Here is a 26,170-nt window from a genome sequence, read left to right on the forward strand (position 1 = left end):
TCCCCGCCCTGGCCTGCCCAGGTCCAGCTCTGTCCAGCCCACAGCATGAAGCTCAGTAGGCCAAGACAGAGCGGCCAAGGTAAACAGAGGTTTCTTCACCTCACCAGCCACTCGCTCAGGAGGGAATTCCGAGGCAAGCCCAGGCACAGTCTCCACAGGCTCTGGGTGGAGCTGCCAAAGGCCACAGCCCCACCTCACTCTAGAGACCAGGGCTCATGGGCCACACGGAGGTTATGGTTACATAGAAACAGAACGCCTATGTGCACCCAAAGCCCCAGAGCTTGGACATAGTCCAAATGTCCATCGAGAGATGGACGGCCAAACAACCTTTGGGACACGCAGACAATGGGACCGTCCGGGATGAAGCCTAAAGTCACCGGACTAGTGGAAGAAGCCAGCCAGGAGAAGACGCACAGTGCCGGGTGGGGGTGGGGGGACACAATGACGGGGCCTTTGACCCGCTGCCCACGGGTCGAACTGTGCTTCATGGGTTCTCAGTCCTCTGGGTGTTTGGGACACAGAGCCTCAGGCCTTTCCTCAGGTGCCTGCAGGTGGACTCGGCAGTCAAGCCCGGTCACGCCGACACTAACCAGGAGACGCCATAGGAAGTTCTAGAAAAGGCTAATGGGATCTGTCGTGACTAGACACATCCGTGGTTGCCAGCCGTGGGTACTGGTAGATGGACTGTCTACACGGGGACTTGAGGGATGGTGTTGAAAGGCTCCCTCGTGGCAGGCAGGGCACTCTCAGGATCCCTCGTGGTGGTGGGTACATGAATGTCTGCGTGCGTCAGATTCATCAGGGTGCGCGTAAAAAAGTCCTTTTTAAAAAATCTTTTTTGGCCCCCCCACTGGCTGCTCTGAAAAGCCATCTTTGCATTGTTCCCGGTTCGGCTCGCCGCAGCCACCTCCGCCGCGCGCCTCCTCCGCCGCCGCCGCCGCCGTCGCGGACTCGGGCAGCTCCCTCGCCAGAGTCCCCGAACTCGCGCTCTTTGTCATCCGCCGCTCCGGATCACCAGCGTGCCCCACCATGTCAGACGCGGCCGTGGACACCAGCTCCGAGATCACCACCAAGGACTGAAAGGAGAAGGAGGAGGTTGTGGAGGAGGCGGAGAATGGTAGAGAGGCCCCCGCTAACGGCAACGCTAATGAGGAAAATGGGGAACAGGAGGCTGACAACGAGGTAGATGAAGAAGAGGAAGAAGGTGGGGAAGAGGAGGATGAAGAGGAGGAAGGTGATGGTGAAGAAGAGGATGAGGATGAGGAGGCTGAGGCAGCTACAGGCAAACGGGCAGCTGAAGATGATGAGGATGACGATGTGGACACCAAGAAGCAGAAGACTGACGAGGACGACTAGACAGCAAAAGGAAAAGTTCAACTTACAACAACAAAACAAAAACACAAAGGCCACCGTGACCTATTCACCCTCCACTTCCTGTCTCAGAATCTAAACGTGGTCACCTTCGAGTAAGAGTCCCGCCCCACCCACCTCGGGCTGCACCACTGGAAACACGCGCTCACCACCACCCCACCAAAACGACACCGTGAATTTGCAACAGGGGAGGCAAAAATAACCAGAACTTCCCGGGCCCTGCTTTTTTTCTTAAAAGTACTTTAAAAGGAAAATTTGTTTGTATTTTTTATTTACATTTTATATTTTTGTACATATTGTTAGGGGTCAGACATTTTTAATAATCTCGGATGACCAAGCCAGCCTTTGGAGCGTTCTCTGTCCTAAGTCTGACTCTACTTGTGGTGTGACCATGTTCATTATCTCAAAGGAGAAAAAAAACCTTATAAAAAAAGCAAAAACAACAACAAAAAAATACAATCTTATTCCGAGCATTCCAGTAACTGTTTTTGTGTATGTACTTAGCTGTACTATAAGTAGTTGGTTTGTATGAGATGGTTAAAAAGGCCAAAGATAAAAGGTTTCTTCTTTTTTTTCTTTCTTTTTTTGTCTATGAAGTTGCTGTTTATTTTATTTTTTTTTTGGCCTGTTTGACGTATGTGTGAAGCAATGTTGTCCAACAATAAACCGGAATTTTATTTTGCTGAGTTCTAAAAAAAAAAAAATCTTTTTTGGTTTCTTTTCATTGGATTTATTTCGTAAGTTTTCAAGAATACACATAGACAGTAAAGCACACACCAACCAACCGTTTCTGCATGTGCCACTTACAGACACCGATTACGCTGGGCTTAGTTTCGGAGTTGTTGCTCCCTTGGTAGCATAAGCTCCCTGCCCCCTTAGGTCTCCATCTTTCCCCGCTGCGGTGGCCAGTTTGATCCTGTCTGATCATTTAGGGTTTTTTTTCAAGATCATTTTGTTGGGGGGATAAGTCCTTTTTAAAAAACGTGTTAGACGTTTGAGGGGGGGTGGAGTCAGGCAGGAGTCCCGAGAAGGTGGGTGGCTGCACTGTAAGTGCAGATGTGGGTGGGGGGTCTCAGCATCATCAAGAATGTGGGTGGGGGAGTGTGAAGTTGGAGGCCAGAACCCCATCTTTCAGGGACAGGAAAAAGGCTGGGGCCTGGGAGACACAGGCTGGAGGGGGAGCCCGGAAGGCAGGCCGGATTGCTTGGCTGCAGGGAGGGGGCTCCAGCAGGGTCACGGGCAGGGGATGCAGAGAAGAGGCAGTGAAGTGCCAACCTCAGAGAGCAGTCGGGGCCCAGGCCTCCTGGCAGAGCCCCCTCCCAGCAGGGCGTCCAGCGGAAAAACCCATGACTGCTGGAGCTCCTGAGTGACCAAAGATGCCCATTGCCACATAGACACCTCCCCCACCCCTACTCCCGCCACCAAGGACCGGGCTGACCTCCAGGCCTGGACAGTCCTTCCTAGATGGGCACTGATCACCAAAGCAAAACAAACCCACTCAGCCCCACAGACACCATGTAGGACAGACTAGAGTGGTCCCATAGGCTTTGATCCGAAAGGTCAGCAGTTTAAAGGCAGGCGCAGCCTCTGCTCCGCAGGAGGAAGATGAGGCGGTCTACTCTCATGGACGGTTGGTTACAGTGTCCTGTATAAGGTTTTCAGGGCTGCTGGCGTAGTGGTTATGTTAGGCAGACTAGCGTAGGGCTAGAAAATGTCCATTAACGCATGCCCAGAGAGCCAAGCCACGGCAACAAAGGAGTGGCGCACTGCACATGCTCAGAGGCTCAGGTTTCCTGCCGGGAGGCCTGGGTGGGTGCTGAACCTGGCTTGGCCTACCTAGGCCAGGTGAATTCAATTCAGCCAATGGGGTCGATCAGGAGTCATCCACCACGCCTCCCCAGGGAATCCTTGAAAAGGCAGGAGCCCAGCGTGGAGAAACACTTTGTCTGCCTGACGCTGAGCACCTTCCGCCAGGCTGCATGGTAGGGAGGAGTCCTATGGGTGCCGTGTAAACCTGAAACTTCTAACTCTCATGAAACTCACTTGGATCACGAACCAGGCTTCTGCGTGAATTCTTTCTGGTGCGGAGCCAAGGACCGAGGTATAGATCTAGCTCCAGAGAGATCTAGCAGTTACAATGTTGGCCTGTGATCCGCATGCGCGGCAGGTGGAAGCCACCCGCTGCTCCTTGGGAGAAAGATGGGCTCTGTTCCTCTAAAGAGCTACAGTCTCGGAAACCCCGGCAGTGCGTTTGGTTTTGGACAGCCTTGTGGCAGACAGCCTCATCCTCCTCTCGCACAGTGGCTGGTGGGTTTGAAATGCTGGACGTTCAGTTAGCAGCGGAACGCTTCACTCATTGAGCCACCAGGCTCCTCCAAGCTCCGTAGAGCCGCTAAATTTAGCCAGACAAGAGGAGACTGTCTTGGGGCCGAGTGCTTGGCAGCTAAGCATGTCTCCCTACAAGGCCCGGCCCAGTACCCACGCCGGCCACTCGGCCTTTGGGCTTATAAGGCAGGCCTGGCAGTGCTCAGTGCTGGCGACGTGCGGCCGGGCTCCGGGCCAAGCCCTCAGACTTTGGGGAGCCTCTTTCCCAGCCCCAGAGCACATGGGAGCGATTCTTTGGGCAAGGTACTTAACCTCCCTGCCTCAGTTTCCTGGTCTGTACAATGGGGACGTTGGTCCCTCCTACCTCATAGGGACATTAAATAAGAACACCCTGCCAATTCCAGTGTGTCCCCGGTCAGTGATCAGTCATCCCCAGCCCCCACAATGCTTCGGACCCACACTGTCTCTCCCTGCAAACAGAGAGAAGCATTTTAGAACCAGCGTAAGGGCCGCTGGGAGGGTCAGCGGCTAGCTTCCTCCCCGAGCGTCATTAGCAAGAGACATTTGGGGCGAGAAGCTCCGTGGCTTTGGGTTTCTTCCTCTTTGGGACACATGGTGGATGATGTGCCCAAGTGAGCCGGTGCTCTGTGGCTTCCCGGGCTGTTTTCTGGGTGTCGGGTCAGGACCAAGGCTGTAACAGGCAGATAGACAAGCGTGTGCTACAGGTCTGTCTGTCCGCCAGGCGGCTGGTCTGTTGGTCAGTCTGCTAGCCTGGTTTCGGGAGAGGGAGGAGGAGGATGAGGTGGTGGCGATGGGAGGGGTTGTCTCTTCCTTCACTCCCTCCCTCTCTCTTATCTCCTCCTCTCCTTCCTCCCTCTTCTCCCTTCCCCTCTCCCCCTGGCCTGAGCACTCCCAACTAGATGACTCAGACCCAGTCTGAAGCCCACCCTCTCTCCCGTCCCAGGCAGCTCCTGCCAGAACACTGGTTCCAAAAGTGATGGACCTGAAGGGGAAGGGACGGGCTCTTGTGTCAGATGGGTAAGATCTGGCCTAGGGGCCTTGGTTGCCCCAGGGTGGGCCCAAGGCATCTCTGAGGTTTTCCTCAGAGAAGCCATATGGGCCCTGACTGGCCTCCCCCAGGGTGCCATCCCACTGCCGCGTCTGAGAGAATCACCCAGGAGTGGCGAGAACAGGGGTGAGGCTGCTCTGTTTGAGGAACTGACCTGAGGGTGCCGGGGTTCAGGAAGGGGCCTGGCTCCCCACCTAGTTAAAGGCTTTGGGAAGAAGACTCCTTATCAACCCTGGGGTGGGGGGGTGCAGCAGCTTGAGGGGTGCTCCCTCTGGGAGATCAGCAAGGGCTACTGCTTCGGGCTTGGACCTCAGTAGCCCCCTGGGTGAGCTGGACAGTGCATTGCTCCAATGGGCACCTCAGTTTCTTAGGTGCAAAAGGAGGAGTGGGAGTGGGGAGAGAGACCTCCAGACCTAAGGCTCTCCCTACCCCCCAACATCTCTTGGGACCCTCTACCTTCAGAGGCTGGGCTGGGGTCCATGAGGGAGAGACTGCAGTCGTGGCCTCTGGTTCTCGCCCCTTCTCAGGCCCCTGTTACCACCGATAAGGAAGCAGCTCCAGGGGGCATGGCAGCCTGGGGGGCAAAGGCTGAGCAGTGATGGTCGTTCTGCCTGCTGACATGCGTGTCCTCTCGAGGTGTTAGAGACAGGGGCAGGGGCACCCTGTGTCCTCTGGCCTGGCCTCCCTCTCCGCTCTGCTCAGAGGCGGAGCAAACAGGCTGTGGGAGAGGAGCGTGCAGCCCCACACAGACGAGGGCTGCGGGGACAGGGCTGAGGGCCAGGGGCACAGGGCGTGAGAGGTAGCCAGGCCGGACTCACCTTCCTTCCTCTTCTGCCCCACTAGCTGCAGACCCCCAGGGATGGAGTACGGGAGGATGTCTGTGGGTGGCTGAGGATGGGTCCCTGGCTTTGGGTGGGTGCTAGTCTGACGCCTCCCCGGTGGCCCCCAGTCCTGGTTGCCCACTTGGGGCTGGGGAGGCCAACCGCTTTATCTATGCCCCTTTGAAAGGTGGCCTGTGGTTTCCTGCCAACAACTACTGTTTCCGGAACCCAGCAGGACTCAGGCGGAGCCAGAAGGGGTCTAGGGGCTGGGCCTGGGTGGCCCCACCAGCCCCGCCCCCATCTATCTTTGGGAATTTATTTGTCCACGGGAGCGGCTGGCCTGCAGTCCACTGCCTGGCCCTGGCCAAGAGCGGCTCTGACCACCCAAGGATTCTCCCTCCCAACCCATGTACCTCCAACCTGACCTCTGACTCCTGACCTCTGACCCCCACCTCCCCTACCCAGCCCCACCTGGAAGCTGCACGCCCCCCCATACCCCCCACCGATGTCCAGGAGGGGTTGTGAGTGTTGACGGCCCACTCACCTCTGATTGTGCGGGGGGCCCAGTGCTCAGCACCCCCTGCCCCCTGCCCCGTCGCCATGGCCAGGCGGGTCCAGGACGAGCTGGCTGCCTTCTTCTTCGAGTATGACACCCCCCGAATGGTGCTGGTGCGGAACAAAAAGGTGGGCGTCATCTTCCGGCTGACCCAGCTCGTCGTCCTGGTCTACGTCGTGGGGTGAGTCTGGGCCCCTCCTGCCGTCCTCTCACCAGCCCCCAACCTGGTCCTCCTGCTTAGCTCAGGGGTGCCCCCATTGTGCCACGGGGATCTTCTTCCTCCGAGTCCGTTGGAGGACCCTCTGGACAAACTTCCAGGCTGTTCAGAAGCAGCAGCAAGCTCTGCTTGCTCCCCAGTGCCGGGGGACCTGCAGGCAGAGGGGAGGCCCTGCTTGGGGCCAAAGGGTGAACAAGAGGCCGGGCCTCTGGCCAGCTGCCCCTGCCTTATCACCCCTGATCTCCCAGCCAAGCCGGAGTCTAAGACATGTTCCTCCCTGCACTGCCGGGAGTGCGGTGGGGGGAGTGTGCTGGACTCCTCGCCACAAGGTCAGCAGTTCAAACCCACCAGCCATGCCTTGGGAGGAAGATGGGCTGTCTGCTTCCCCGGCGGCCCATTCTGCCCTCACTCTGTCCTGCAGGACACACTGGACTCTGCCGGCTCATGGCGGGCTGGTTTGGTTTAAAGCACAGGGAGGGACGCCTGGTGGGGCCGCACTCACACGCAAGCGGTCAGCTGTAACAGAATGGTCGAGGGGTCGAACCCCCAGCTGCTGCCCGAGCGGACAGACCTGCCCATCTGCTCCCAGAAAGAGCATGGCACCATCTGGGAAACCTCAGACGCCCTCGGGTCCTGACGTCCTGGTGCCTTCATGGCCGGGAATCACGCAGTAATTGGGAGTCAGTCCTGGCCTCCGGAGTGACGGCTCCCTTCAAGGTGTCTCTGGACCCCCCTCACCCCCTGTACCAAGAGTGCAGGGCTGTCCTGGGGACCCTGCCTGGGCCTTGTAGGTGTCCAGACAGGCCTGATGCGGACGTGTCTGTGCCTTGTGAGTCCTCCTGTGACTGGGCATGGGCATGGTGGGTGTGTCTGCTCAGTGTCCCTGGGGCTGTGGCCGGGTACCTGACGTGTGTGCCCGATGTTGGGGCATCGTGTCCACTCACAGGGACTCTGCCGAGGGCTTGTGGAGGCCCATGGGAATCTTGGAGGGGGCTCAGCCCCAGCTGGAAGTCAGGGGGTGCCTGGCAGTCTCCCTGACTTTTCTGTGTGACCTGAGGACTCTCCCTGTTTGTGTTGGGGGAAGGAACAGGGACAATGCAGTGGATTTGACCAGGGTGGGCCAGCTCAGGGCCCCTAGCCTTCCCTCTGACCCTACCTATCCCCCAGGCCTTAGAGCTGGTGGGGTGGGGCCAGAGCCAGGGCCAGGGCCAGGGCCAGGGCCAGGGCCAGGACCCAGTCCTCGGAGACCTGCCTGCCTCTACCTGTGTACTGTTCACCACCATTGACCCCTGCAGTGGGCTTCCCTCGCCAGACAGGGAGTGGGCATCCTTAGAGCCCCTGACCCCACCCTCAGCCCTGCCTGTAGTCTTCCTCTTTCCCACCCCTGGGACACCTCTGCACTGGGGACCCTGGGGTCTTGGGCCGTGCTGACCCACTCCGTTCCTGATCTTCCCAGGGAGAGAGGAGTTGCCCACTCAGGCAAAGCCCGCCCCTCCCCTGGTAAGGCAGGGAGGACGCTGCCCCCCCCCCCGCCCCCACTGTGGTCCCTGCGTCTTTGGAGCTCAGCTCCCCACTTCTGTTTCGAGATCTGCATCTGTGAGCAGCACCAGGGTCTGCCTGGTCACAGGAAGGACACCCACTTGTACTTGGTACCAAGGCCCTGTCATCCACGCATGTCCTGAACAAGAGACTCCCAGATTGGGGGACCGCAGTAGCCCCTTTCTCCCCCAAGAAAATCCCTTCAGGTTCCATCCAAATGGTTGTGGTCAGGAATAAAGAAGTTCTCGCTAGGAAACGGGGCTGTCAGGACTCAAAGCCAGGCTGGCTGGTCTGACAGGGAAGCCCCCCGCAGAGAGGAGCACCAGCCCGCCCAAGGAGCTCAGCAGCCCAGAGGCCACAAAGCCTTGCCACCCATTCCTGCTCCCAAGTCCCGGCTCCGCTTGGGCTGCGGCTCCTGTTGTCTCTGGCGCTCTCGTGTGGCCATGTTCCGGTACTGCACTGCCAGCACAGCCTAGAAGTCAGCCTCACGTATCAACCATCAGGTCACCTGGAAGGGGCTGGGAAGACACAGCCCCACGCTCAAGAGTTTGCTCTTTCTTTTTTCTTTTTAAATAATTTTATTGGGGGCTTGTATCACAATCCATCCATCCATCCATTGTGTCAAGCACATTTGTACATATGTTTCCCTCATTTTCAAAACATTTTCATTCTACTTGAGCCCTTGGTATCAGCTCCTCATTTTACCCCCTCCCTTCCCACCCTCCCTTTCTCATGAACCCTTGATAATTTATAAATTATTATTTTTCATGTCTTACACTGACCGCTGTCTCCCTTCACCCACTTTTCTGTTATTCATCCTGGGGGCAGGGGTGGTGGGGTTATAGGTAGATCCTTGTGATCAGTTCCCCAATTTTCCCTCCCATCTTCCCCTTCTGGTATCGTTACTCTCATTATTGGTCCTGAGTGGTTTATCTGTCCTGGATTCCCTGTGTTTCCAGATCGTATCTGTACCAGTGTACGTGCTCTGGTCTAGCTGGATTTGTAAGGCAGAATTGGGATCATGATAGTGAAGGTGAGGAAGCATTAAAGAACTAGAGCAGCGGTTCTCAACCTGTGAGTCGCGACCCTTTTGGGGGTCAAATGACCCTTTCACAGGGGTTGCCCAATGTAGCAAATTACAGTTATGAAATAACAACAAAAATAATTTTATGGTTGGGGGGGTCACCACAACATAAGGAACTGTATTAAAGGGTCGCAGCATTAGGAAGGTTGAGAACCACTGGACTAGAGGAAAGTTGTGTGTTTTGTCAGTGCTATACTGCACTCTGACTGGCTCGTCTCTTCCTTGTGACCCTTCTGTAAGGGGATGTCCAATTGTTTACACATGGGATTTGGGTCTCCACTCCACACTCCCCCTCATTCACATAGATATGATTTTTTTGTTCTGGGTCTTTGATGCCTGATACCTGATCCCATTGACACCTCATGATCACACAGACTGGTATGATTCTTCCATGTGGACTTTGTTGCTTCTGAGCTAAACGGCAGCTTGTTTATCTTTAAGCCTTTAAGATCCAAGATACTATATCTTTTGGTAGCTGGGCACCATCAGCTTTCTTCACCACATTTACTTATGCACCCGCTTTGTCTTCAGCGATAGTGTTGGGAAAGTGAACATCACAGAATGCAGGGTTATTGAAACAAAGTGTTCTTTCGTTGAGGGAGCATTTGAGTAGAGACCCAATGTCTGTCTGCTACCTTAATACTTAACATAAATATATATATATATCTATTTCCCTTTCATTATATATATTTGCACAATGTACATGCCAATATTTAGACCTCTGTAAATGTCCTTTGCCTCCTAGTTCTTTCCTCTATTTCCTCTTGTCCCACTACTATGTTCAACCTTCATTTGGCTTTCAGTAATTCCTCTTGGCTACATTCCACTTGATTAAGCCCCACCCGGCATCCTATGCCCTCCTCACCATAGATTTTGGATCACTTGTTCTTCCTTTGTCCCTGGGTTGGCAGACTCCCCATTTCCTTTCCCCAGCCTCCCCATCTCCTGTATCCCGCCCCCCCCCCCAACTTTCAGTTCCAATTGCTTTCCTCGCTGGATTGCTTATCCCACCTATCTTATCTAGGTTGACATGCAAGAACAATGATAAACACAAAAACAAAACAAAGAGCAAAAACAAAACTAAAAAACCACCCAAACAAAACAGAAAATAACAACAACCAAAAAGAAGAGCCTATAAATAGTTCCAGATCTGTCTGTTGACCTTCATGAGTGTTTTCTGGCCCAGTCTGATGGGGGGCCATGCCCTGCCCCCAAAGTCTATTTTTGGGATTCCTCAGGAACTTCATTGCTTTGCTCCCCTTGCTGCTCTGATGCATGCCCTTAGTGTTTCTTTCTTTCTTTTTTTTTTTTAATTTTTTTTAATTTTAACAATTTATTGGGGCTGATACAATTCTTTTCACAGTTCATACATATACATACATCAATTGTATAAAGTACATCTGTACAGTCTTTGCCCTAATCATTTTTTTCTCTTTTCTTCTTTTACATTTTATTAGGGACTCAAACAACTCTTACCACAATCCATACATATACATACATCAATTGTATAAAGCACATCCATACATTCCCTGCCCCAATCATTCTCAAGGCATTTGCTCTCCACTTAAGCCCCTTGTATCAGGTCCTCTTCCCCCCCCCCCCTTTCTTTTTTTTTTTACGCCGGAGTGTTTCATCCTGGTGTGATGGGGTCGGATTGGGCACAAATCCTGCACTGAGTCTCCAGTGTTGAGCCCCGTAGTGCTATGGGTCAATGAGGACTGTCCTGTCTTGTGGTGGGGCCGGCCCTATGGTCCTCTCTGTGCATTGGCTGCTCCAAGCAGGAATGTCGTTCTTGGGGCTTGGTGGGCCAGGCTGTGTTCCACTCTCCTTCCCTCCTTCCCTCTTCAATTGCTCCCGTGTGCTCTGATCAGACGCGCCCCTCTCCCTGAGCTGGAGCTGCAGTCCTGTCCTCTGTTGTGCATTCTTCTGGGAGTGGGGGGGGGGGTCCATGTAGCTGGGATTGGGGCCTGCTCTGTTTGCTCTTTCTTGAGGAGGGACTGTACCCCACCATGTACTTGTTGGAATGTCTGGAGTTGTGACCAATGGAGCAATAGGGCGAGGGGAGGGCAGGCAGACTTAGAGACAGAACTGGCTAGAGGGACAAATGCTGGAGGGCTGCAACTCAGATGGATGACTTAGGGATGGAGAGAGTGACTGAAACGGAGGTAGAGACCTCCATCCCCACATTCAGGTTGGCCAAGACCTCCAGCCCCTCAGGTAGGAAATCTGCTTCTATGCAAAAGCCTCGGCATAGGCTCGGGCAGTTCTGTGCTATCCTATAGGGCTGCCAGGAATCAGAACCAATGAGCCAATCCGGTGGCAGGGGGTTCTGGCTTTCAAGGCTGCTATAGCCAGGCCTTTCTTATTCTCACCATCTGTGCCACCCAGAGACTCTGTGCACACAGCCGCCGAATGCATTGCCACCAAGTCCATGTTGAGTCCTGCTGACCCTGTAGGCCAAAGTAGAACTGCCCCTCTGGGTTTCTGAGACTAATTCTTATGGGAGCAGGCCACTTCCGCTGCAGCTGCCAGTGGTTTGAACGGCCGGCTGTGTCCTTTGCTGCCCATGTTTAACCCGCTGTGCTGGGCCTCAGTAACCACACATTTGTTGAATGACTGAACGATTGTGTGAAGCTGGAACTCAGAGGAGGGTGCAGCACTCGAGGTAGATGTAGGGGTGCCATGTTCTGTGTCACCTCACTGGGGCTTCTACCTGGGCTGTAGACAGAAGCCAGGGCTGTGGGGTTGGATCAACCTTTAAGGCAAAGGAAGAATCCCAAACCAAACCAAACTCACGGCCATTGAGTAGAAGCCGATTCACAGACCCTCTGTGACAGGGTGGGATGGCCCCTGGGGGGTTTGAGACTGTAATTCTCTACAGGAGTAGTAAGCCTCATCTTTCTCTCTCAGAGTGGCTGGTGGTTTCGAACTGTTGACCTTGTCATTAGCAGCCAAACTCATAACCACTATGCCACCAGGGACAGTGAAAATATGAGGTTCATTTGTAAAGTGCCTGATGTATACCACAGATGATGCTAATTTTCATGAAAAGACCTCATCAGAACTGCTCCTCAAACTATGGCCCATAGACTCTTGGTTCCGAGTTGTGTTAGGCAGGGTTCTCTAGAGAAACAAAATCAGGACACTTGTGATTATGTGTATACACAGTGAGAAGGAATCTAACAGCTAATTAGTCCACACAGCAGCACAGAGGGCTCAGTTCAACTCACTTTCATGGAACAGTTAATATACTGGAAGTCCTTCAACTCGTGAGCCGCTGAGTCCAAGGTCAAGGAAGCAGACAGCAGAGTCTTCCCTCAGGCAAGGCAGGCAGAGTCTGTCTGAGGCAGCAGGCAGCAAGGTGGTCAGCAACAGTCAGTATCTTGGGATCTTAGCCAGGCAGGCCCCGATGGGATCTCGAACTCAAGCATGTGACAGGATCCACCAGCCTCAAGCTCTAGCAACATGATCTACGTGTTGTCTTGGTCCAAGGGTAGTGTAGCACACAGGTTGAGGCAGAGAGCCAGCTAAAGTAGCATGCTGGTCCAATCACCAGGGAGCTAGCAGAGCCGGGGAAACCAGACCTGGAGAGAGGTAGGCAGTTTTCAGCTCTGCTTGGACAGGCCACTGAGGGTAGGGTGAGGGATGAAGGCGGCATAATACGTGCTCTCAGCCAGGCACAGCCATGGAGATGCACACTCATATGGGACACACACACACACCACACATATACACATACACACTACACACCACACACACACACAGTTATACTGACTGTCCAAAAGAGTCTCCCCTGAAATAATAGGAGAGGAATGCTATCTAAGGCTCTCAGTTTTAAACAGAAACCAATCTCAAACTAGCTTAACCAAAAGGAAAGTATTGGCTCATGTAATAAAGAAAGAAAAAATCCAGCTTCAGGTGCGGCTAGATCCAGGTGTCCAGCCATGCTGTCAGGAGTCTCATTCTTGCTCTCTCTGTGAGGTGGCAAAGATAACAGGGCACCCTTAGGCACTTGAAACCTAGATGCTTCATCACCCGCAGCAATTCCCAGATAAGTCCTGGCTTCACTGTCAATATGTCTGAGGTCATATGTCCATCCTGGTACCAATCTCTAACCCTGAGGGTTAGGAGTGGAGTCAGCCCAAGCTGAACCTCATAGGCTGAAAGGTGAGGATCCAGAGGAGCTGAGGTTCTCAGATATTGGGAAGGGTAGGACATCGCCCAAGGGGGCAGGCGGCATCCAGCCTGACTGGTTTCATCACATGCCCCTTGTGATGGTCACTGTGCCTTTGTTTCCTTTCTAGTCCCCTGTCCCAGGGGCTCCCAGCATGACTAAATTAACAATAACATCTATTGTCTGGCTAAGAGTCTGAGTGGTAACACAGGTTAACTTGAGCTGCTAACTGCACAGTTGGTGGTTCAATCCCACTAGCCACTCCGTGGGAGAAAAAGGAGGCTCCCTGCTTTCCTGAAGCATTCTGTTCTGTCCTATGGTGCCATGTGAATTGGAATTTACTCGAAGGCAGTGGGTGGGCTCATACCTATTATAACACTTGCCGCCTCTGGTGGTGCCACTGGTTAAGCAACCCCCAGGAGAAACTGGAAGGCTGGAGGCTTGAATCCTCCCTGGAAAGACCTGGGAAGAATGGCCTGGCGACTGCATCAGAAAACCAGCCACTGAAAACCCCATAAGGGCTTCGTTCTTTACACTCCGGGTACGCACGGGTCACCTCGATCTGGAATTGAGGACGACTGGGATTCTTTGTAACTTCTAACACTGTGAATTAGGTGAAGGTTCTGGAGCAAGATGATCTGTTTTATATTCAACAATCCATGCACATTTTGTTCCAACTCATTGCTCTCCCTTCAAAGAAATCCCAGTCCCTTATCTCACTGCCTCCAGGATCTTCTGTTTCCATGCCTTCCCCACCCCCCAGCCCCCAACCCCCTGAACTTTGCCTTTGGACAGTAAATGCTGTCTTTTTGATCTTCAATGGTTGATTCTGCTGACATGGTGGGTGAGCAAGTGAGTTGGAAGGAGCCCTGCTAGTGTAGTGGTTATGCTTTGGACTGTGATCCAAAAGGTCGGCAGTTCAAAACCACCAGCTACTCTGAGGGGGAACGATGGGGCTTTCTACTCCTGAGAACAGTCCCAGGCTTGGAAACTCTTGGGGCAGTTCCACCATCTAAGGGTCGCTGAGAGTCCGCATTGACTCACCATGGACGATCAGTTTGTGGGTTGGTTTGGGTGGATAAGTTCAATTCCACACCTGAAGGGTGACTAAGGACCCACCTGTCTCGGTCTGACCATAAGCTTGCTCTCTTTTATGAATTCAGGTTTTGTTCCACATTTTTCTCCCTCTCTATCCAGCACCTTCTAATGAGATCATTTTCAGTGGCAGCAATTAGTTTTTTTACATCGTACTTAACTCCCCATCAATCGCTTTTACTCTCATTAGCTCATTGGACACACACCCATACGAGACTGATATGACTGATGCTATTGTTTATTACCCCCATTGTACAGATGAGGAAGGTGAGGCCAGGGAGATTGAAGGGCTTACCCCAAACCACAGAGCTCTGCTGCTTCTCAGAGGCAGGGAGTTAGGGTGGAAGGAGGGCGGGGCTCCAACCGCGTGTCCTCCAGGCCAGTCTCCAAGCCCAAGCCCTGTGCTTGGAAAGCAGCTGACTCGAAGTGGCTCCCTGGGCCTCTTCCTCAGACAGGAGTCTTTTCAAAGGGAAAGAATGCGGCATCAGCCCAGGATGTGGCTGGTGGGGGCCATCTAGGGGAGGGAAATGACAGGGCATATCTACTGGTGACAAACGGGGCCAGACCCATTTGCCAAGTTGTTATGAACTGAACCATGTCCCTTCAAAATAGGCCTTGGGATCTGGCCTTATGCTCATGCTGGAATCCCATTTGGCTCCTGGTCAGTATTTACCAAATATGAGAAAGCAAGGTGGGATAGGGAAGCTAGATGAATAGAAATGGAACAACCAGAGGGAAATAATGAGAATGCTGGCACATGCTGAGCAGTGTAATGCCACCGAATAATATGTGAAGACATTGTTAAATAAGGACCTAATTTGTTGTGTATGTTTTCTCCAAAGTCTGTCTGTCTATCTATGTATCTATGTATCTAGCTATCTGTCTCATTTGGGAATAGAGTTTTCTTTGTTGTGTTGAAGAGTTTCAACCAGTCCAATCATTGTGAGATATAAAAAGGGAAAGATAGGCATAGACTGGAGAGCCCTGGTGGAGTAGTGGTTATTCAAGGGGCTGCTAACTGCAAGGTCAGCAGTTCGAAACCACCAGCGGCTCCACAAAGACGAGGCTTTCTGCTCCCATAGAGCCACACTCTTGGAAATCCACAGCGGCAATTCTATCCTGTCCCTGGGCAGGGGTGGTCTGCTGTGAGTTGAGATCCACTCGATGTCTGTGAATGTGAGGGCACAAGTGGCCAAAAGATGAGTGCCGAGTAGAGAGGTTGAGGGAATGCCAGGAAGAAGGCTAGAGGCTGAGACTCAAATCTCCCCCAAGAGCTGGCAGAGAGAGAGAGCTCCCGCTAGATCTGGGGCCCTACATTTGGACTTGCAGATTGTGAGAAAATTCATTTCACTCACTTGTGTTTCTGTTACAAGCCACACTCAAATGAAGACTCTGGAGTCATTGCTGACTCATGGCACCCCTACGTGCTGCGCTGTCGAACAGCACCCCACCCCGTGCTGCGCAGTAGAACCACACCCACACCCCACCCCGTGCTAAGCAGTAGGACTGCACCCCTGAATGCTGCGCAGTAGAACTACACCCCGTTGGGCTTTCAAGGCTGTGACCTTTCTTCAGAGGCTTCTTGGGGTGGGCGCAAATCATCAATCTTTTGGTTCAGAGTTGAGTGCTTAACCACTGCACTACGCAGGCACTGCCCGCAAAGGGCAGACAGTGGCCCACAGTGCTCCCCCCCCGCCCCCGCTGCAGGTGGGTGTTTGTCTACGAGAAGGGTTACCAGACCTCGGGCGGCCTCATCAGCAGTGTGTCTGTGAAACTCAAGGGCCTGGCTGTGACTAAGCTCCCGAACCTGGGACTCCAGGTCTGGGATGTGGCGGACTACGTCTTCCCAGCCCAGGTGAGCTGATTTGGGCCGGGCCTTCCTCCTGCAACCCAGGCTCTGAGGTGGTTTGGGCTCAGTCAGCCTTGCTGAGGGACCAGTCCCATCTCCTCTTTCTCTCTAGCCCTCAGTTTCCCTGTAAATCTGTTGGCCTGACCTCATAAGACATCCCCACAATGACATCCTGGGGTACAGAGTCTGCTGGTGGGTGGGAGGGAGCCCTGGTGGCATAGTGGGTTTACGTGTTGGCCTGCTAACCATAAGGGCAGTTCAAAACCACCAGTGGCCTTGGGAGAAAGATAAGGCTTTCTACTCCCATAAAGAGTTACAGCCTCAGAAGCCCACAGGGGGCAGTTCTACTCTGCCCTGTAGGATTGCAATGAGTTGGCATCAACTCAACGGCAGTGGGCTTGGTTGGCTTGGGTCTGTAGGTGGCCCCAGGGCCTGCTGGGCAGTGTTTGATTCTTGGGGTCCCCTCCCAGCTATCAGCCCTGCTCCATCCTCTGCTGGCCCTTCCTTCCAGGGGGACAGCTCCTTTGTGGTCATGACCAATTTCATCATGACCCCCCGGCAGGTTCAAGGCTACTGTGCAGAGGTGAGGCCTGGGGAGCCCCCAGGGAGACCATGCTTGGGGGGAGGCTCCCTTGGGTCCTGGAGGGGAAGCCACAGAGACTTGGGGCCACAGGAGTGGGGTTCCGGGCCTGACCAGTTAGAGCAGAAGTTTGTGCCACAGGGCATCCAAAGGGACTCTCTGGGCATCTCTGGGGGTCGGGGGTGGGGCTAGCACCGACAACTTTTTGGCTAGTAGCCCAGTGAGTTCACTGTAGATGCCTCCCAGTGCCTCACTCCCCGCCCCTCCGCAGGTGGGGGGGCTCGGAGGAGGGAATTGTGACCCAGAGTCACCCCCAAAGGGGTCTGAGAGTCTGCCTCACATCCTCCTTAGGGCCCTGGGGGCGGGAGGGGCTCTTCTCAGGACCCCACCCAAGAGGTCTGGGGCCAGCAGCTCTCCTCTCTCTCAGCACCCGGAAGGGGGCACATGCAAAGATGACAGCAGCTGCAGACCTGGAAAGGCAGAAAGGAAGGCCCAGGGTAAGGCCCGCCTCCGTCACATCCCTCCTGCCACGGCCCCTCTGGGGTCCAGGCCCTGTGGCCCCTCAGGCCGCCTTTCCTCTGATCTGCCTGTGCCCATCCCAGGCTGTCCTCCCCAGGAAGCCTTTCAGCTTGCTGCCCTTCCAGCCACCCAGACCATGCCCTGCCCTGTCCCAACCATCTATCCTGAGACTCCTTCTCTTGAGCACTCTATCCATGGAGCTCCGAAGGGTGGGGCCTGGGATCTCGGCTGCACCCCCAGTTCAGCATGGGCACTCAGGCCCCCCTCCTGGCCCCAGGAATCCGCACGGGCAAGTGTGTGGCCTTCAACAGCACTGTGCACACCTGTGAGATCTTCAGCTGGTGTCCTGTGGAGGTGGACGACCAAGTGCCACGGTAATGCCCCGTCCTTTCCGGGGTGCAGGGTCCCCAGGCCAGACCGAGGAGCCCCTGTGCTCTGGGAAGGATCTGTACCTTTGTCTTTGACCCTCACCCCATTTCACCCACCCATGGGCCCAGGCCTGTCCCCTGCCTCGCCCCTGATCAAGGGGCCCTGAGAGTCACCATTAAAGCACGCCCACCCCCCGACCAGAGAAGGCCATGTGCTTGCAACCCTCCCTCCCTGCCCCCTGCCCCCCCCAGGAGGCAGGACCCCCCGGGGAGGGGCAGTGAGTGAGTGCATCTCCTCCAGCCCTGCTCTTCTCCGGGAGGCCGAGAACTTCACTCTCTTCATCAAGAACAGCATCAGCTTTCCACGCTTCAAGGTCAACAGGTTTGTGGGAAAGGCAGCTGTGGGGTCCCTTGGCCTCCACGCCCTCTTCCCCTCCTGCTGGCCTCCCTCAGGCAGAAGCCCCTTGGCCCTGGGCTGGGCTGCCTCCGTTTCCCAGGGGCCTATAGGCAGGGCATTTCTGGGAGGGAGTCCCCCCCCCCAGCATTGCGATCAGCTGGGCTCCCTCCCAGCGGGCACATGGCTGCTGCCCCTGCCCTCTGCCCCCACAGGCGCAACCTGGTGGAGGAGGTGGATGCTACCTACATGAAACGCTGCCTCCATCACAAGACCACCCACCCACTGTGCCCCGTCTTCAAGCTCGGCTATGTGGTGCAAGAGTCCGGCCAGAATTTCAACTCCCTGGCCGAGAAGGTACAGTGGGGAGGGGGTGACACTGGACAGGTGCTGGGACCCAGGGCCATCCGGCCCCTAAAGGCTTTAGAACCAGTTCATCTCCCCCAACGCCTCTCTGGTGTGGATCAAGTGTATGTCCGGCTCTGTCCCCTCATACTGAGGGCTAGGCCTGCGTCCTCAGCAGAACCTGGTATAGGCCTGACACAGAGGGGGGAGCATTAGTGACTGGACGTGGATGCTGTCACCTGGACATCCGCTGCCATCTAAATAAAACCAGTAAAAGCAGCCTTGAGTCACAAAGCCCAGGACCATAGGTGCATTAAGAGTCAGAATCAACGTGAAGGCCATAGGTCTGCTGTTGTTGTTCGGGTATGTTTTGGCTAGAAGCTGCTGGGGTGGGGAGCTCAAAAACAAGAAACCCAGACTCTGCCATCGAGTCAATTCTGACTCGTAGAGACCCTAGAAGACAGGGTGGAACTGCCGCCTGTGGTATCTGAGACTGCAACTCTGGATGGCAGTGGAAAGCCTTGTTGTTCTCCCATGGACCAGCTGGTGGTTTTGAACTGCTGACCTTGTAGTTAGAAGTCAATGCATAACCACTATGCTGCCAGGCGATCTGACAATGAACGGTTAGAGGAGCACATGGAGCTTGGCTTTCGTTGGTTGGTTCTATGTTGGCAGCAAGGCAGGGGGTGGGAGGCAGGGAGGGGTACAGGTTGGAGAAGTTGGCAATTTGGGGATAAGGCCTGGCCATCAGGAGCCAGTTCCTGTGGGCATTGTTATTTGGCTTCCTAGACTGAGTGCTGCCGAGACTGGGGGTCAGAAGTCCACTGTCCCAGACTCCTACAATCTGGTCCTTGTCCCTTTGTGTACTCAATCTCTCACGCTAAGGGTTCCTGGGAATTCAGGAAGCCGAGACCTTCGGTCACTTGGGTTTCCAAGAAAAACAATACCTTATAAGGCGGCCCAATGGCTGCATGCTGGACGGTTAACCGAAAGGCTGTTGATTCTAACTCACCCATTGGCTCCGTGAGAGAAAGGTCTGGCTGTGTGCACCCATCAAGATTTCAGCCCAGAGCTACTCACCTCGGAATGGACAGGACAGCTCACCCAAGTCAGGACAGCAGCCTCCTAAGGAACACGCGTCTCTCTGACCGGAGGCTATCCTGCTCCACCCCACCTGGCAGCGGGGTCTTAGACCAATCTCTTCCTTTCTGTACTTGGTGGTCTTCTGAAAAACCAACCATGGAAAACCCCATGCAAACCCCAGCTCAGTTCTGTTCTGACTCACACGGGGTCGCCAGGAGTCTAAGCCCACTCCAGTGAACTGGTTTTTAAAACAGGACCAGAGCCACGGGGGTGCTCTAGAGGATAGAGTGAGTTCATACACGTGGCAGCACTTTGGTATACCCACTCCTCGTTTATAGACTCCCTCGTTGCCCCCCATCTCTCATTCCCCACAAGGCTACCAAACAGACATCCAACCATTCTGCACGGGAGTGAACCAGCGAGGCGATGTGGAAACAGGAGTGGTGAGAGATGCGAGTCACGATGGCGGTGACAGTTAAGGTTACATGTCAACGTGGCCATAATTCTCAGTGGTTTGGCAGTTCTCTGGTGATACCGTCAACTTCCATTTTTCTGGTCGGATGGGATCCGCTTTCATTTTCTCTTACCACCCACTGTCACCTACTGACCTGGTGTTAGGAACCTAACCTCGTTGATGAAGAGTGGGGGTGGATGACCTCATCTGTGTCCATCATTCATTCTGCTCCTGTGTCCACTTCCTCAGACGTGGAAATCAGTCCCTCCCCTGTGAGTTCACACACACACATGCAAAGGAAAACCCGATCATAACACATTTGTCTAGAGCCATGGGCCAGCAGGTTTTCCACATGGTCTGTCACGTTGACTCGACTCCGTCGTTGAAGTCAAAGCATCCGTCAACCAGTGACCCTGGAGTCTTGAACTGACGGGCGTGTCCCCGGGGAACTGTGCCCACGGGGTTTCCAGTAGCTGATTTGGTGGAAGCACCAGGCCTTTCTTCTGAGGGGCCTCTGGGTGGGTTCAAACCTTCAGGTTTTTTTCTAGTCTGCAGCCGAGTGCTCTAACCACCTGTGCCACTCAGGGACTCCAAAGCAACCCCAGACAATATATCAATGATGGGTGGGGCCAGCTGTGGCCCATGGGCCTGTTTGCCGACCCTTTGTCAGGCTTACCATGTAGCAACCTACAACCTAACTACAGACTATCAGGCCCTCCTCGGCTAAAACAGGAGTGCTGCAAACTGGCTGCTAATCAAAAGGTTGGCAGGTCAAGTTCACCCAGAGGTGCCTCAGAAGAAAGGCCTGGTGATTCCCTGCTAAGAAAATCCTATCAGGCACAGCTCCACTCTGGATCACGTGGGAGTCCCGTGCATTGGAACCAACCCCACAGCAACTGGTGTGATGTTGGGCTCATCCTCTCCTGGGGATTTCTCTCATCCATCCCCTTCTGCAGCTGCTCACCTCACACCTAACAGCCCACCTCCCTGCCCCTCACCTCAACTCTTCTATTGCTCAGCTTACCCTGCAACTCAGCTCCACACCCTCCTTGTTCCTATTCCTTGTCTCTCTGAGGAATTTTACTTCCCCATGCTCTCAGCCCATCCCATGTGTCCCTGCCCCTACACCTAGCCATGATTAAGACATTTATTAGAAAGTTAATGGATTATAATTCAGGATTAGAAATGCTCAGGATATAGTTGTTCTGTTCAGGATTAGTCTCTTTTAAGCTGTGGGGCTCCTTTTGACCTCTGCCAATAAATGCCCCAAAAGACACTGCATTCTACCACCAGCCTCAGCCTAAAGGGACTCAGCTCCAGCGCTCTGGATCAGCAAACCTGGCTCTCCCAATTAAGTGTCTGGAGGCAATCACTCTGCAAATGAGTCTCCGGCACTCTGCTTCCTCACCACGCTGCCTCTTGCTCTTGGTGCCGCTTGCTGCCACCTCCCCACAACACTTGTGTCACAACTCTGTATCCTGGATGGAGGCGGTTCCTCTTGCTGGGATCTCAGGGTCCAAAGGATGCATTCCATTCCTGGCTTCTCTTTCTTAATCCACTCTTTTCAGATTCACTCTTTTCATTCAACAACGATTTGCTTAGGCGATGACCTGCATTAGGAGCTCAGGAGGCTGTAACAAATGAGACAGTTGGCCACAGCCTCGTGCAGCTTACAGCATTGGCGGGTTAATAAAATAACCCCCTGAGATAAATACATAAGGTGCCGTACATTCGGCAAGAAAACACAAGTGTAGAACGTGAGCTGATGACAGAACAAACCCAAACAACCGAATCTCTTGCTGTCGAGCCGATTCTGACCCATGTCGACCGCGTGGGACAACCTAGAACTGCACCCCACGGGCAATCTTCACGGAGCAGACTGCCACGTGTTTCTCCTGCGCGGCTGCCAGTGATCTGGTCTTTCTGTTAGCAGCTGCGTGCTTTAACCAGGGCACCACCAAGGTTCCTCCTGAGCAAGCCCACTGCCACGTGTCAATTCCTGCTCAGAGCAACCCTGGAGAGGCCTTTGGAGACTGTAACATGTGATGGGAGCAGATTGCCTCGTCTTTTTCCTGAGTTGCAGCTGGTAGGTTTGAATCGCCAACCTCGCCATTAGCAGCCCAACGCTTAACCCACAGGGCCGTCAGGGATCCAAAGGGACCAGAGACAGATGGCGGTCAGGCAAAGTGAACAAAGACTGTGAAGGAGCCGGGCTTGTGAAGAAGGTGCCTGGGCCCAAGCCCTGAGGGGACTGTCAGAAAGCCTGGTGGAGGAAGGGAGGGGACACCCAGTACTTTCCACCAGATGAAAGCCGCTGTTCCGCCTCCCCAGGCAGCTACTAAGGTTCTCATGGAAATGAATTCAGATTCCTAAGAGCATCATGGGTGGAGAGGAGAAAACTGGCTGTGAAGGCCCGGTGCCGTGCATGTCAGATGGCTACCTTCTGATGGCCATGAACCATCGTAAAGAGAGAACACGCACTAACGTCAGCAAGAAGCAAAGCCACGTTGAGGGGCCCAGGTCAGTCTGCTGAGAATGACACCGAGGAGGTCGGCCGGCGTTGGAGAGAGCCAGCCCATCCCCTCTGCTACCCAGAGTGTGCGCTCGCTACACCGACAGCGCCCCTGAGATTCCCGAATTCCCAGTTGCACCTGAAATCACACTGGAACTGATGGCCGCGAGCGTCTTCAATGATTCAGTATTGAATACCTGTCGTTCCGTTAGATTTTTTGTTCACATAGCATGTTGCCTGTGTGCCATTGGACGCAGGAAAGTTCACTGCAAAGCAGGAAGAAGTAAAAAGAAAGCCAGGGCGTGGGTGTGGGTGAGGGCGAGGAGGTGAGGCCAGAGAGGCGGACAAGGCCTCCGGCCTGAAGCAGCTTCTCGGTGTAGTTTCTCAAACAAAAACAATTCCTTCTCCAAGAGGCGATGGTAGCAGCCAAGGGACATAAAGGCCAGCAATCCCAAAGCCGGATTCTTGAAACGCCCGTGTCCCTGCAGGGCGGGGTGGTCGGCATCACCATCGACTGGGACTGTGACCTGGACTGGCACGTGCGGCACTGCAAGCCCGTCTACGAGTTCCACGGGCTCTATGAGGAGAAGAATCTGTCCCCAGGTTTCAACTTCAGGTGCCTGCCCGGCCCCCACCTTAGCACTCTCCTTGGCGCCCCTGGGCGTTCTCCTCCCAGAGCCCCTTGAGACAAAGCACGTGTCCCTGGGGGGTGGGGTGGGGACAAAGGAGCCCGGGGAGCTACCTTCCTGCCTGGCATTGGCTGAGCATGGCACCCGTGGGCAGCAAGACCTCAGCGATCTGGCTCCCCCTGCCCTGGGGCTCAGTCCTCCAGAGGCCCCTGTGGCTTGGATGGCTTGGAAATTGCTGACGTGAGGAGCTAGATGAAGGATTGAAGGGGGTTCCCTGGGATTGTTGGTTTGGGTCTGGGGTCCTACCTGTGTCTGCCCTCTTGCAACCCTGAGCTAGACTCTGTCCCTCCCTGGATCACCCTCTCTGTATAATGGGGTGTGTGTGTGTGCGCTGCATTACTCATGGCCCCTTTGCAGCCCCGAAGCTCTGGGAATACCTGACCCAAGATGCTCTGTGCCCCCCTGCTGCAGCCCATCCCCTCCCCCCTAGGTTTGCTAGGTACTTCATGGAGAACGGGACCAACCAGCGCCACCTCTTCAAGGTGTTTGGGATCCGCTTTGACATCCTGGTGAAGGGCAAGGTGAGTGTCATGGGAGGGAGCAGCCAGCCAGAGACCCGGCCTGAGCCCCTGCACCTGGCTTTTGGGAGGTTGGCGGGGAGACCCTCAGTGCTACTCACTTCAAATAAAGCGGGGTGTGGTCAGTCAAGGGCAGAGCTTTCCAGTCACTGGACATTCCTCTCCCATTGCCCTCCTGGGTCCATCAGGCAGATTTAAGGTCAGAACCCAGCTGCTCTCCTCGACAGCAGCTGGGCTCTGGCCCCAAGCTAGAACCCCGGCCTGCAGGGACAGTTAACAATCAGGGTGAGGAAGCCCCTTTGTCCCAGGCCTTCACAATTGCTGTGAGAGGCTCTGTCCAGTCAGGCCCCTTCTGGCTGTCAACCCCTTCCTTCTCTGGTCTCTGCCCCAGGCCGGGAAGTTTGACATCATCCCCACCATGACCACCATTGGCTCGGGCATTGGCATCTTCGGGGTGGTAAGTGCTGGGGTCATGGATTACCCGCACACCCAACACCTCCTCTGTAGGTCACTCACTCCAAACTGTGTCCATCACTGCTGGGCCAACAAGTGACTCACTCCAAAAACCAACCATCACCGCTGAACTGAGCCCATGTTGCCCACTCCCAGCTTCCTTGACTCCCACACAGCTAAAGAGACCGAGGCTGAGAGCTGGGGCAGGACAGAGCGATGTGGGCAGTCTTGGATTCCCCGGGAGTCTTGCAATGCCCCCATAGCTCATGAGAAGAATGTGAGGTCCAGAGGAGGACAAGATTCTGTCAGGACTACCCAGTCCACAGGGATCAGCGTGGGATGTGGAAGGTTCTGGACCCCCACTCCTGATGCCCAGGCCCTATCCTCCACCCTCTACCCCAGGCAACAGTTCTCTGTGACTTACTGCTGCTTCACATCCTGCCCAAGAGGCACTACTACAAGCAGAAGAAGTTCAAGTACGCGGAAGACATGGGGCCAGGGGAGGTAAGAGAACTCCCAAGGCTTCTGGTCAGGTCTGTGTTGGGAGGGCCCGTGGCTTCCCCAGAGCCCACTTTGATCTGGCCACACCCACGCATGTAGACACAGGGAGAGCGCGACCTGGCAGCCACCAGCTCCATCCTGGACCTGCAGGAGAACATGAAGACGTCCTGAACCTCAGTCCCTGACTCCTGTCTGGACGTAGCGCAGGGCTCTGGTGGCATCCTGGCCAGGGCCGAAGGTCTCCTCTGGAGCCCTGCTGCCCTCTCCACCAGCCACACACCGGCTGCTGCTTAGCAGGGCCCTGGGAAGAGACCTGTGTGATTCTGGGCTCTGGCTTCAGCTCTCTCCACCTTCAGGGCAGCCCCACTCTAGCCTCAGCCACCCCTGGTCAGAAGGGCTGGGGCCGAGCAGGTACCCCTCGCTTGGCATTTCTCCTGGTCCTCAGGGGCTGCGTCTGTGCTCTCTAGTGTGGCAGCTACTAGCCAGAGGCGACAATGGAAACTTCCACGAACTAAAAGGGCATCACACGAAGATGCCCTGTGGCTGCCACACTGACGTCACGGAACCTCGTCATCATCGCAGGAAGGTCTATCGCATAGCCCTGCTGTGTCCCACTTCTCCCCGGCCTCCCATCTCCCCGAGGAACTAGGACACAGCGCAGACGCCTGGGCCCCTCCAGGCCTCCTGAACCCGAGATCTTGAGTGCTGGGCTCATGCCTGGCTCCCTCCTTTTTGAAACCTGAGCTTAAGAACCACTGCTCTAGAACTTTCTGACTCTAAGTCCCAGACCAAAGTGTCAGACTTAGGCCTGGGACTGCCATGTGGCAGGTGGGGGCACTGGACAGGGTCTTGGACACCTTCCGCATCTATGTGGCTTGTACATGTGCCACACGATGTCTTCTGTACACACTCCCACGTACACACCCGCCCAATGCACACACCTCTGCTGCTACCCTAAGTTTGAGCAGCTTAGCCCTCTACACACCTACACCCCCATGTCATGGGACACCCCCCCAACCCCGCACAGGCATGCTCCTCCCCACAGGTGTCTGGCCAGGACAATCCCTTCTTCGGGTCAAGAATCCTTACTCAGCTACCTCGGGTCCGGGTGGGACCCTCGGTTGGATCTGGGCTCCCTGCCTGTGGGCCCAGCCCCAGCTCCAAGGCCTGGCCGCCTGTGTCTGAGAACACGGTCTTGGGGCAAGATGGACAGAGTACAATAAAAGGAGTGACGACCAACCTCTGCCTTCTGTACTTCCTTCCGGCTCTATGAACCTCGGTGTCCCCATCTGGGAAGTGGGAGCCTGAGCCGAGCTAGCTCTGAGGTCCCGCCGGCTCTTCCGTGAGCTTGTGCTTATGTGCTGAGCCCAGTGAGGTCAGGGCTGAGGGTCAGCTCGCCTCTGCCCAGCACAGTCCTGAGTATTGGCGTTCCTCTTCCCCATCCTCCCACGGTTCTGGGGGGCCTGGTGTGGGGACCAGCTGAGAAGCCCAAGAGTGGCCTCATGAAGGCTGAGAGGAGAAAGGAGCTGGCTGTCCCGGGAGGGACTCTGGAGATAACCCCCCTAGAGCGGAGGAGGTCCTAATTGGAGATATGGTGGAAAGTTTCTTCAGAGGCCCTGCTGGGGACATGGCCTCCAGTTGTAAGCAGCCCCAG

The 26,170-nt window shown here is 54.9% G+C and overlaps 1 protein-coding gene and 2 pseudogenes across 1 annotated transcript; all 3 read left to right on the forward strand.

Moving 5' to 3' along the window:
- Positions 1-1,014: 1,014 nt before the first annotated feature.
- On the forward strand, positions 1,015-1,529 carry LOC142458153 (prothymosin alpha pseudogene; annotated as a pseudogene).
- Positions 1,530-6,186: 4,657 nt separating this feature from the next.
- Positions 6,187-24,687, forward strand: P2RX1 (purinergic receptor P2X 1). Its single transcript, XM_075559203.1, has 12 exons — positions 6,187-6,323; positions 15,959-16,106; positions 16,612-16,683; positions 17,108-17,177; positions 17,477-17,573; positions 17,869-17,949; positions 18,177-18,318; positions 22,844-22,971; positions 23,475-23,565; positions 23,954-24,019; positions 24,418-24,519; positions 24,622-24,687. The coding sequence occupies exons 1-12, from the start codon at positions 6,187-6,189 to the stop codon at positions 24,685-24,687; spliced, it is 1,200 nt and encodes a 399-aa protein (XP_075415318.1).
- On the forward strand, positions 22,224-22,685 carry LOC142460214 (elongin-C pseudogene; annotated as a pseudogene).
- Positions 24,688-26,170: the final 1,483 nt, after the last annotated feature.

Source organism: Tenrec ecaudatus, chromosome 10 (assembly GCF_050624435.1).
Source record: "Tenrec ecaudatus isolate mTenEca1 chromosome 10, mTenEca1.hap1, whole genome shotgun sequence".
NCBI lineage: Eukaryota > Metazoa > Chordata > Mammalia > Afrosoricida > Tenrecidae > Tenrec > Tenrec ecaudatus.